Source organism: Heloderma suspectum, chromosome 2 (genome assembly GCF_057233095.1).
Source record: "Heloderma suspectum isolate Gila_16-S chromosome 2, 16-S_ref, whole genome shotgun sequence".
NCBI lineage: Eukaryota > Metazoa > Chordata > Lepidosauria > Squamata > Helodermatidae > Heloderma > Heloderma suspectum.
In genome coordinates, this window is record NC_139459.1 from 311625768 (window position 1) to 311638248 (window position 12481).

Genomic DNA, 12481 nt, shown 5'->3' on the forward strand with positions numbered 1-12481 from the left:
AATCCAGAGAACGTTTAACATCCCACAGAAATAAAATCAAAGCCACACACTTAGCTGTGCGCTCCCCAGCAGTCTAACTGACAGCCAGACTTTTTAAAAAACAAACCCTTAAGAGTTTCAAAATGCTGAAAAAGTGGGAGGAGATGCCTGGTGCTACTCGTCAATCCCCCCCCCCCCGTGCAAACAGTGGTGGGTAACCTGTGGCTCTCCAGATGTTGCTGGGACTCCACTCCCATCAGCACCAGCCAACACAGCCAACGACCAGGGATGATGGGAGTTGTAGTCCAAGAGCATCTGGGAAGACCACAGTTTCTCCACTTCTGTCCTAAAATATAGATAAAATTGGCTCATGCAGAACCATTGACAAAATAAAATGAAAATAAAGGGGAAAACATAAGGGGAAACGTTTTACTGGCCATTAAACTTTTTATTGGTCAGTGGTCTTTAACGATGTTCCATTCCAAATGGCATCCAAAAAATACAACATCTGAGCAAGCCCATTCAAGATGTCAACCACAATAGCATCGGATACACTGTGGCAGCAGTGGGGAGGAGTTGCACATTTTCCAAATTACAGAATCTAGCACAGGGGTAGGAAAACTTTTGGGGCAAATTTGGCAATTTGAGAAATTGTCATGGGCACCACCGCAAAATGGCTGCTATGGCAGGCATGGCAAAGGACAAGTAACCTGCCCCAAAGACTGAGTACAAGGAAGAGGTGGGGCTGCATGCTCTTTGTCCTGTGGTCACTTCCATTAGTGCCATGAAAAAAACGAAGCATCAATGTATCCTGAAATGATTCTAAGCCCACTATCCTACACAAACATACATGGGAGTAAGCCTCATTGAACATGGAGAATTATTTCCAAAGGAATAAATCCAGCAGCATGAATTAAAATTAATCTTGTATTAATCTTCCAGGGCAGATTCCAAAGATAATAGAGTGGACAAAGAAGCAAGGTACATTTGATTGGGGGTGGTGTGGTACAAGCTTCCCAAACATTGCTGGTCTTCTCCTAAACATGTTTAGTCAGAAGCAAGCATCTTTGGTTTCAAAGTGGCTTTACACCCAAGTAAAGGGTTTGCTGTTATGCAGCTGATTAAAAAGAGGTGCACTTTCCCCACTATGTTGCCATTCATAGTGAATGTGCTAGAATAAATGCAGCTACTTGTTCCATTTTCCCTGGGACAAGCCTTGAGGGAGACCACTGCCTTACTTGCTGTACTCTTATTACACCTGTGGTGGTCACTTCTAATACAGGCAAGGTGGGCAAGCAATTGTTAGCCTAGAGATAGGCTTACCTTACAACTGATCTGCACATTATGCAGAATACATGGTAGAATTCAGATGTGCTACTTTAGTACATGCAGGGAGAATAATTCAGAAATACTATTTCCCACTGGAGTCTAAAGTGGGACAGCACAGATTTCAACCACCTTCTGCTTCTTCTGCAGAATGTGTAGATTGAATCCACTCTGAAAAAATAAAGCCCCAACATACTTTATTGGGGAAGAGGCTATAGAGATGCATATATTTGAGCTGTTTTGATATATTTTAATAACTGGCTTTTAACATTTCAAAAATATCAGTGCTGCCTTGATTTTACAATAACCATCTTTACATGATGAAAAGACTGTATTATAATAAAGCATCATTTTATACAGAGTTTAACTGTGACCACCTGCTAAGAAGTGCTATTTAAGTACCAATTTCTTTCAAAACAATTTTCATATCAACTACAATTGACGAGGCAAGTTATGCATTTTTGCTCCAGTCTTTTAACATATTTGTAAATAGGTTCAGTGGGGAAAAGGAAGAAATGAAATGAAATAGATTCTTAGCCACATGTAGGGTTTCAGCTTCATGGCAGAATCCACCAAGAAATTATCATGTGCAAGCACGGTTGAAATGGACGCAGCCTAATTACATTCTCAGGTACACACTTCAATGGGTTTTGCACAGATGTTCCTGTTATATTATCTTATGTACTGCATGCTAGGAGTGTCAAATATAGATCTAAGCATCAATGAAGTGCATTTCTCTATCATCACTGATGGTGAGATGCCCGCTAACTGCATCAGATTGCAGCCGTTATTTTCATTCCAGAGACTCATTGCACATATGCCTAAGGTCCATTGTGCTTATGAAACTCCCCTGTGTATGAAAACATATCCATATTAAAATAGGAGACAGTTCTTCTGTATCTGCAAAAAGTTGTCCCCAACACTGAATGTATTGCAGATGCTTGCACTACGTAAATACTAAAATGTGTACATAGATCTCCTGCATGGCACAAGCTTCCATAAATTCTCTAAGCAGTTACAGTGCTCATACACTTGAAAATAAAATATATGTGTCTAATAGGTGTTACATCTAAAATTAGAAGGATTGAGATTTTCCAGTTCTCCATTTTAAGTAATTTCTACTCCTATTGCATCACTAGAAATGCCTATAGCCCTACAGGTTATTGTTGCTAGTTGACCAAACCAAATATTGTTTAGAGGACTAGTAACAAAATATGTTTTCCTGTTAATTTATGAGGACTTATAAGTTATTATAAATGGACTTAATGTTAATTAAAATAGCACCTGCAAAACCAATGTTAGCCTTGCTGCTAACCCTCCAAAAAAAGAGAGAAAAGAACAGGAGCTGGTTGGACTTTATATGTTCCAAAGTATCCTTATCATGACAGCCAGTGCCCTCCTGTTGATGTGTCATGGATACACCTATGATGAAGTTAATATAGCTCATTACCATGTGCTGATTCCTTAAAAGCTCTTACAGTTGAGACTGACAAGAGCCCCATCACACATACTAAACAGCATGTTGTAAATAAAAACAGAAATCGGAAGGATGTGAAGGTCTCACATCCCTGTAGAGAGATGATCAGTTGAGACTAAAATAATAATGGACTAACCTGGGCTGGGTAATCTGTTGCTCTCCAGATGTTACTGGACTGCAACTCCCATCAACCTTAGACAATGACCATGCCACCTGGGTCTGGTGGGAGTGGGGTCTAACATCTGAAGGGCCACAGTTGGCCTACTCCTGTGCTGTTTCATGTGTTTATAAATCACCCACATGAACTAGCCCCATTGCCACAGCTGCATGGGGGTGGGGGTTGGCTATAACGTAATAGCCAGCATGTTTATGCTGGCACTTGATCTCACATGATTTCTTCCTCATATTCTGAGGGAGAGAAATGGAGTGGAGCTTCCAGGATCAAGGCATTGGTGTGCACAGAACCATTATCCATTAGTTCCTCCATGTGGCTGCTGATAACAGGACTGCTCCACATGGGAGACTTTTACATTTATGAAAGTGGACCATTACGACCTATTGGGTGCCAAGAATGAAAGGGCTGGGACAAACAAACAACATAATCCAAACTATGTATCCATCCCAAGAAAGCCTATTAAACACACATTTTGCTTTGACTATAGCTAGAATTTTTGAATGCCAGAAAAGGTGTCAAATAGTATAGAGGTCTAACTGTATTCAAACTGTAATAATGCTTTAATAAAAAATCTTCTGTAACTGCCTTATATCTGAGAAATGAGTCACTACAACAAAACAGAGATGGGCGGGGGAAGGGGGGCCCCTCTTGTGAATGTCATGGTTATAGTATGTTTTTCCTCCTAGATCATTCCTAAAACGATAGCTCCTTTAAAGCCAGGAATTCGGTGTGATGGTTTAATTGACAAATGTAGCACTTTGTAACAAGAAAAGTAGCAAGACCTAACAGCAAAATAAAGAATTCTGCATGTTTCTAGACATCCTGGATGAGTTGCTTTTGCAACATGCTGCTGCTGAAAAACTGATCATGGAGCCTGGTTTCCAGTGCATTTAGTTATACTTAATGTCTCTCTAACAGAGCTACAACATTCCATTCTCTACACTTCGCCCCAATGTGTTTCCTGCCATGTTATCGTTTCCAATCTCATTTCCTATAATTAAGTGATTGTGAATAACCGGGTTGCCTGAATCCAATATGAAGTGACTTTCTTTGCTTAACCCCCACCCTTTTTGTCCCATTGATTCAAATCTGGGCTGAGTCAGAAAACAAAAACTTTGGGTTTTGAAACATGCTGTTTAAGGACGCTTGTTTTTACTGCAAGTTGTACAGAGCAGGTGGGCTGCCTCCAGAATGAATGGTTTGCCAGTCAGCAAGGTCTCGCACTCCAAGCAGGTGAAGTGTTGTTTGTGCCAGGTGAGGCCTTCAACTTGCTGGTAGCCCTCAGAAAATATTATCTGTGGAAATAAACAACTCCATTTATCATGTCATTCTCTTCCTAGAACTAGCCAAGTCCTATAACTCCTTCATTATGAAAGACACACGCACTCATGTGCGCACACACACACACACACACACACGCAACAGTAGTTGACCAACCCACATATAAAAACAGAGTAATGAACACATCTATTTACACCTGCACAGAAAGGCTCTTCCTTAGGGAACATGTAAACAAATAATACGGGAGCATTTGGGCCTGGCTCATCCAAAGCTGCAGAGTAAACTTACATTTAGATTCAGGTTTTACAGAACACCTATTTATTTTAATACATTTGATACAAAAAACCTACAATATTAAAATGCTTGTGGGTACAGTGATTTAAATATTCAATATCAAATGATTCAATATCAAATGATTCAATATCAAATGATTTTGAATTCAGTGTAGTATATTGAGTTCTCTATACATTTATGTAGCTTCAGCAAGGATTCCCCTTAAGTAGTTCAGGTCCCATGAAAACCATTCTCATTAACCTTTTTCCAATTTTTATTGCTCAGTTTCACTGAGTTTGTCCCCCCTTTCCCATATTCCTATGATGGTTCCCTGGGACTGCAGAATCTGGCCTTATCCATTGGGCAAAAAACCAGGGCCACTGGAGGCTGTATCTCCTGCCTTGCAGGAAGAACATTATGCCAAGGAGACCAACCTAGCCGCATATCTCCCTTTTACTCCCTCTTGCACATTACTTATAGAATCATAGAATCATAGGGTTGGAAGGGGCCTACAAGACCATCGAGTCCAAGGCCCTGCTCTCTCCCTTTGCTACAGCATGATGGAATGGCTGTTGGCAGGTAGCAGTTGGATGAGGGAAGGAGGGAGGGACCAACCCTAAGTCAAGAATACACTTCCCACAGAATAGGATATTTTGTAAATTTTGTTGTAGTTAAATGTAAAATCTGTTCCAACCTTCCCACAGTTACATTTAGTTAAAGGGGGGAAAAAAGGTCAGCTCAGCTGACAGAAACCACTCCGGTCCCTGAGAAATGTGCAACTAAAAAGCAGAAGCAGAATCTTGATATGAGGGCTGATGGTGGTAAAGCCACAGAAAAACAAGAACAAGGGGTTGTTCCATTGGACACTACACAGCACACAGCACACTTTAAATCCCATTCCAGCCACACATGAACTATGCTGAGGAGACAGGCGAAAGACAAGCTTTTTAGAAAACAATGTGCTTCTCTTCGCAACTGCTTTGCCCATCCTACAGCTTGAGGAAAACCATAGAAAAAAAGAGACTCTCCCGTTTTCCCCAGCTATCATACCTCATCACAGGCGGCACAGCGTGGCCTAATGCTCTCACAATAATGGCGTCCACAGCAGATGTCCCTGTTATTCCAGAAGTAGATCAGATCAACAAGTGGTTCGGAGCACTTGGAGCATACAAAGCACGCGGGATGCCACTGGTGATCATAACCTGCTCTGTCTGCGTACACCACTGGACATTCTATGGGGAGCACGTTCTTGCAGAGGTCACAGAACTAGGGAAGAGATCAAGTCCACAAGGAATGAATAGTTAAGCACCACCCAGCCAGATCATAGTCAAACATAGCCACCATTTGCTCAATGTCTGGCATCTCCAATTTACACTCATTTCAGGCCAGCTTGTAGGTTCTAACACATTAGATCTTCCAAGTGGAAATACTTAAAACAGCTCAGTATGCAAATGTACTCTGTACTGTAGCTTAATATGTAAATCAGTAACATTGCATGAGACTTTATCCTCTGCTGGCAACTGCCAGGAATGTCCAGCATGAGAATGAGATACTATCGGTGATATATGGTTAACAGAAGAGCAGACACCATGTAGAGACTTCCAAGGCAGAGGACAGAATTGAACTAAGGGTACTTCAGCAAGTGACATTTGGAAGCAATTACATTTTCTTGAGCTTAGAACCCAAGCTCATGAATATATTTTGACCAGAACAAGTTTAAATATTTCCCTCGTGCGCTCTTGTTAAAGCATCACAGAAGTGCATTTCTACAAAGCATTAACAGAGTTCAAGAATAAGGCTTTCTAGATAAATGCGTTACTTGTGAAATCACCTCAGGGTTATATTGGATTTAGCCATAGCAGGGTGTAAATTGCTGGTGATTTTTAAACGACCTGCTTGTGAACAGCACTGAAGTCTGAACAGACAGAATATCATGCTAAGTCTGATGCTGCCATAACAATAAAATGGATTCTAGTAGAAAGTATTCCCCCTGCAAAGAAAATAAACTCTTTGGTTCTGCCTCTTTGAAGATGGCAGAATCTCTTCAAGTTCTTTCCAGGGCGCCTCTTGGGCATGTGCGCTTTGGATGCTATAAAGAGGTCATCTGTAGAAGAAACCTCATAAAAAAGACTGGGCAGCCAGTGGGAAGCACACATTTTTTCCAGTGATGACAGTAACATTTGTGTTAGTCTATCCATACCCCCATACCCCGAGATGTGATCTTGCTAGAGGATGTAGCAGTTTATAATATGGCATAGGTATGCCAGAAAAGTCTAATTGGAGAGGATATGCTATCCAATTAACTGATTAAAAATAACAGAAGCATGAATTAAAACAGCGACAGGATTATTAATATTAAATAATAATAATAGGAATTTCTATCCTGCTTCCTAGCAAATGCTTCAAAACAATTTATAAGCACAATTCACAGGGAAATGAAGTTTTATGCAGCTTCTGTTCATTTAAAGGCTTGTGCAATGTGAACTTGCCTATAGGTTATACCATACAGCTTTTGTGTGTGCACTTCAGATGCATCTCAGCTTTGTATCAGTAATTATTCTATAACATAGCCAGCTCGAGGAGAAAGATCCAGAGAAATATCAAGTTAGCATTCAAATTTAGATTATACTGTTATAAATACTAATTTCAGCCCTCTACAGGAAGAGCAATGGACTGCCTGTCCCCCTCAATCAGTTCAAATACAAAATATTTAGAGTGTTTTTCAAAAAGATGCTCAGGTGTTTAATTTCTTGCTTGAGCTCTTTTCTTGGGGAGCAGCTACCAAAAATGGAAAGCCATGGTTCCTAAAGAGACAAACATGGGGCAGAGATGATATTAAGATTGATATTATGAAGGCACATAGAAAAAGAAGTCACATCCTTCTTTGACATAAGGCTAACGCAAAGGAAGGTGTCCACTATCCCAATTGAACAAAAAGGCTGTACTTGGACCTAGCACAGACACTGTGGAAATAAATTTTCAGCATGTAGCCTAGCACATACCAATGAACCGGTCCTCAGATAATATTTACAAGATTTTTTTTATTTCAGTGGAAATGAAAATAAATTCCCCACAGACATCTCTCCTTCCCACAAGCATGCCTGAACCACCCTTTCCTGTGAAGCTAAACTTGGTCAACACTGGAATTTTTCTGTGGAATATTTTTTGTCAAAACCCAAGCCAACTCTCCCTCTTCCCTTCCAGATAAGGGAAGACTCAGAAAGCCACGGTTACTATATGGATTTCCTTAAACCATTTGAAGGCTACAATCTTCAGCAAAGCTTCTTGGACTAGCCTTTTCCTTTACGCTAGCTTGCTACGCTGGTTGAGAGATCTTGTTACACCACAGCAGGCCTAAGGAGAGAGAATGGCTGCAGCAGTGTGGAGACATTTGCCTAGACAGTAAATGGGCTGATATACATTGCAAGAGATCTCAAAGTGGCCTCCATGTGGCAGTTATTTGTGTATATAAAGGCTTAATGTAGTGACAAAACACAAGCAACATTCCAAGGTCCAGTACCTGGAGAATGTGTTAATATGTGCTGAATGATGGGTATACCAATATGCTAGGAACAGCCCTGATAGATTAGACTAGAGGTCTATTGAGTCCAGCATTCCTGCTTTCCACAGAGGACAACTAGATGCCTCTGGGAAACCCACAACTGGGATATGAAGGCAACAGCCATTGCCATCTGAGGCTCCCCAGCAACTGGTATTTAACTCAATTAGAGCTGTGCACAAAGGGCCTCTTGAAATTCTCCACCTTACTTGTGGGCAGAGAAATTTGGGAGACAATTTCAACAAATTTCTCCAGGGGGAAGAGAAATTCTCAACAGTTTCTCCCAGGTAGGGCTCCCCATTGGCAGGGCTTGTAGCACAGCTGCTTTCCGTTTTGGTAAGGGGTTTGGAGGTTTTTCATGCTGCAACAGCATCAACCGCCTTGGCAGGCTGGCCCCCAGTTTGCATCCACTGCAATGCAGGCAGGGGCAGTGTTGCGTCCAGCTCCAGGGATGGAGTTAGTGCTCTGCCAAAATCTGTCCTCCCATTTCCCGGAAGTTTTCTCCCCTCATGAAAGAGGTGTCCATTGTTCTGCCTCATTCAGGATGTTGTATAATTTCTTTTTTGTGGTGTTTTTGAGCTTACCTGATCACAGCAAGCCTCCCAGGCTGCCGGCATGTCCTGATCTGAAAAAGCCCTATGGGAGGAATTACCTCATGGTGCCTTAAACTGGGCTTTAATTGAAGTGTAGGAAACTGAGGAGGCTACAGGAAGCCAAAGAGATGAATGTACAATGAAAAACTGGACACTTGTGCTCACTCCTTGGCCACCTTTCTAAGTAAGCTAAGCCCAAGAAACCCAAACCCAACCCATGATAATTTCTCTGAAATCTTTTCACAGTTGAATTTCTTTTCTGAATCAATTTCTCTTCTATCAAATCGAATGATAATGGTTGAAAAAAATGTGGGAGAAATTTTCAGCACAGCACAAAACTGAATGTGTCAACAAGTCCTGTTGTTAGCCAGCATCAGAATTTGGAAATACTGAAAGCAGAGTTGATCAACCATTTCAATCAAGCCCTGGCTTTCCAGACTTAACACTTTTCCAAGAATTGATTAGCCCACAAAGTCCCCCAAATTCAAGCCCTCACTATTATCGCCAATTAAAACACTCAGAACAAGTGTCCCTGCTTGGTGTGTTTGAGTAGCTTCCATTAGGTAACAGGAATACTTATAGCAAATTTTGCCATTCAACAATACTAATTCACATTTATCTCAGACTAGCTTGTCTTTATTCAGGTGGAGACCCAAAATGATACCAAAGAGAGTAGGCTGCAATTCTATACACACTTCTCTGGCAGCAAGACCCAATGAGGCTTACTTCTGAGTAAACATGTGTAGGACTGCAGCTTTAGTCAGTTTCCCCCCCACATCCCAAAGTGTTCTCTTTGTTATGCTTTGAAAATTGAAGTGCTTGTGGCTGAACAAGTGTTGGTACTTTACAGCTGGTATTTATTGGTCTGCTGTTGGCTTAAAGAAATGCATTGGAACATAAATTAATTCTGATTAGCTGCTTAGCGCTGGATAGAAAGCCGGTATGTTTTTATGACTCTGCCTCCTTTTTGTGCAGCTAATTTTCCTTTAAGCAGAGCCAAATTAAAATAGGCAGAGCAGAAGTCAATTCTCTGCTAGCACACAGAAAGCTCCACCTGAATGGTCCCAGAACAGACTAATTTACTAAGGGCACAATCCTATGCATGTTTAGATAGAAAAAAGTCATACAACTCCCAGCATTCCCCAGCCAGCCTGATGGGTGAGGAATGCTGGGAGTTGTAGGACTTCTTTCTGTCTAAATATGCACAGGATTGCACTGTATGATAATATTGACTCCATGCATTTAACTTAGTGCTCAGACAACTCAATCAACTAAAAATTTGATGTGTAGTATTTATTCTTTAGATACTAGGCTTATCATGAAAGGTAAAAGTAATCCTAAATAAACCACATATGCCCATATACTTTTCACAGATGCAAAAAACTAGATAGGTACATTGTTTCTTATAGCCAGGAGGCCTGTGGCACCATAAAGATTGACAAATTGATCAAGGCACACACTTTTGTGGGCCAAACCCCACTTCATCAAGGTGCTTCCAGATGGACAACTCCAAGTGCTACCAATCAAAATGCATTTGGAGCAATGGTTTTTTGTGGTAACACTGCCTCCCCAACCCTACAAATGAATGGTGGGAAAACATGGGTCACAAATGAAAGACTATGTCTGGAACGCTGTAAAATTCAGTGTTGAGGCTAGTACCCTTAGCTTTATACTTTTATATTTTTATGATTTTGGTTGTGTTCATTAACATGAATGGACACCTGTACTGTGATTTTTGTCCTCCTCATCCTCCCTGCTTTTTGTAACACCTTACCTGATAAAGAGATCTGGAGATCTCAAAAACTTGCTTTCTCCACAACTTTGGTCTTATTTGGTTAGTCCTAATAAAGGCATTGCCATTTGGAATTTGGCTCATCAACCAGCATACTTTACTTTATTTTATATCTAACCCTTGTAGTGCCAACGCTGGGACTTCCTATCCCGCAGAGAAATGAGAAACGTGAAAAAATGGATATGCAATGAAGAAACACCTTTTAAATGGGGAGGGGCCCCATGGCATGCAAAACGTAACAGCAGGTTCACCACACATCTCTAAGGTGTCATAGGACTTAGTGCACCTTCTGTCAAAAAAGCAGCTGTACTCTGTGGCTTTGCAGATTTCTACTTATTGCTTCTTAATGAAGATTTGACAACAGTCCTGTAAAACGTCACATCTCACAAAATTCCATTTTCCCCTGAGTAATAAAGAGCAGAGTAACTGCAACTGTAAACAAGTTCACTAAACTAGTGTGATTGGATGCTTCCTGCCAAGTATCAAAACATGTTCTAAATAATTAGAAAATGCAAGTGTTCCTATAGAATGAGATTTTTTAAAACCCCACAGGAATTAGGAATTGCATTACACTTGGAAATAGCCACTTCCTTTGGTAGCTGTCAGTGTTATTATCTGGTGACATTTTGCAAAGGGATTATAAATGCACATTTGTGGAACTGCACCCAGAGCACTATATCTGCTACTTCATTATAACAAACAAGCAAACCACTAAATGGTTGCTATATTGCTAGTCCGCAAAAATTTAATGTTAGTTTTTGGAAGGCAAAAACCTTCCGTGGAATTTTGCAGAGCAGCCTTGGAGTTGAGCTGTCTGCAGCGTTTGTACAAATGGAGCTTTTGTAATTATTTGACAAAGAATTCAGCTTTTCCATTGGTGCCTGAAGAAAAAAATAAAGCTTTAAATCCTTCTGGAGAATAAACACCACAGATATGTATTTCCTTGGAGGGATGAACTTGCAGTCAAAATAAACCTTCCATGCCAAGATGGTTTTCATAAACGCTTTGAGCGGAAGCCTTCGCCTTCAGTTAGTAAGTTGTTTTTTGCCAGGAGGAGGAATAAAAAGACCTTTGCCCAGACTGAGCCGCTGCTATATTCAACAGTACATAATGTAGAAAAAGAGAAGGCATGTTCCTTCGCCTTTATACCCTTGTTCCTGCACCCTCACTTACACTTCCTAGCTCCATGGACCTGGCTCTGGGAATAGCTGCACCAGCAACTAATCTGAGCAGAGGGACACAGGCAGATTTTAGGGGCAAGGGCCAATCTGTCCTCTCCACTGCTGTCTTTTTAAATACAAGGGAGGATCCTATTAAAGCTCAAAGGAGCTTACACCTTCTGCAGCCCTCTCCCCCTGGACATTCACCTTTTCTCAGTCCTCACCTCTACTCATTCCTCTCCTATTCAGCATCCCCTCATCTAATTCAGATAACCATATTTCATGCAGTGACACCATCGCAATTTTGTTAAACGTTTCCCCTCAAAAATTCAGGGAATTGTAAGTTTATGAGGAGGATGGCAATTCTCCTGTGTTCAATGTGCCCAGGCTCTTGGATCCAAGGACTACAATTTGCAGGATAACTTGGGAGTTTGTACTGAATATATATTTAAGGGGTTTTAAAGCCCTTCTGGTCAAAAATTCATTTATTTCATTAGGGGCGCAATCCTATGCATGTTTAGACAGAAAGAAATCCTACAACTCCCAGTATTCCCCAGCCAGCCTTGCGGACTGGGGAATGCTGGGAGTTGTAGGATTTCTTTAAGAACATAAGAGCCATGCTGGATCAGACAAAGGGTCCATCTAGTCCAGCATTCTGTTCACACAGTGGCCAACCAGCTTTCGACTGGGAACTCACAAGCAGGACAAGAGCGCAACAGCACCCTCCTATCCATGTTCCCCAGCAACTGGTGTACATAGGCTCACTGCCTCTGGTTCTGGAAGTAGCACATAGCCATCAGGACTAGTAGCCATTGATAGTCCTTTCCTCCAGAAATTTGTTCAACCCCCTTTTAAAGCCATCCAAA

The 12481-nt window shown here is 41.2% G+C and overlaps 1 protein-coding gene across 1 annotated transcript in view; it reads right to left on the reverse strand.

Moving 5' to 3' along the window:
- Positions 1–1486: 1486 nt before the first annotated feature.
- The window catches only part of LMCD1 (LIM and cysteine rich domains 1), a 68822-nt gene continuing 57827 nt past the window's right edge, over positions 1487–12481 (reverse strand). The window contains exons 5-6 of the mRNA XM_084840299.1: positions 5562–5777; positions 1487–4252 (exon numbers count right to left, since the gene is read on the reverse strand). Of these exons, the coding sequence (XP_084696425.1) occupies positions 4094–4252; positions 5562–5777 (375 nt within the window). The 3' untranslated portion in view covers positions 1487–4093. The remainder of the gene's footprint in view (positions 4253–5561; positions 5778–12481) is intronic.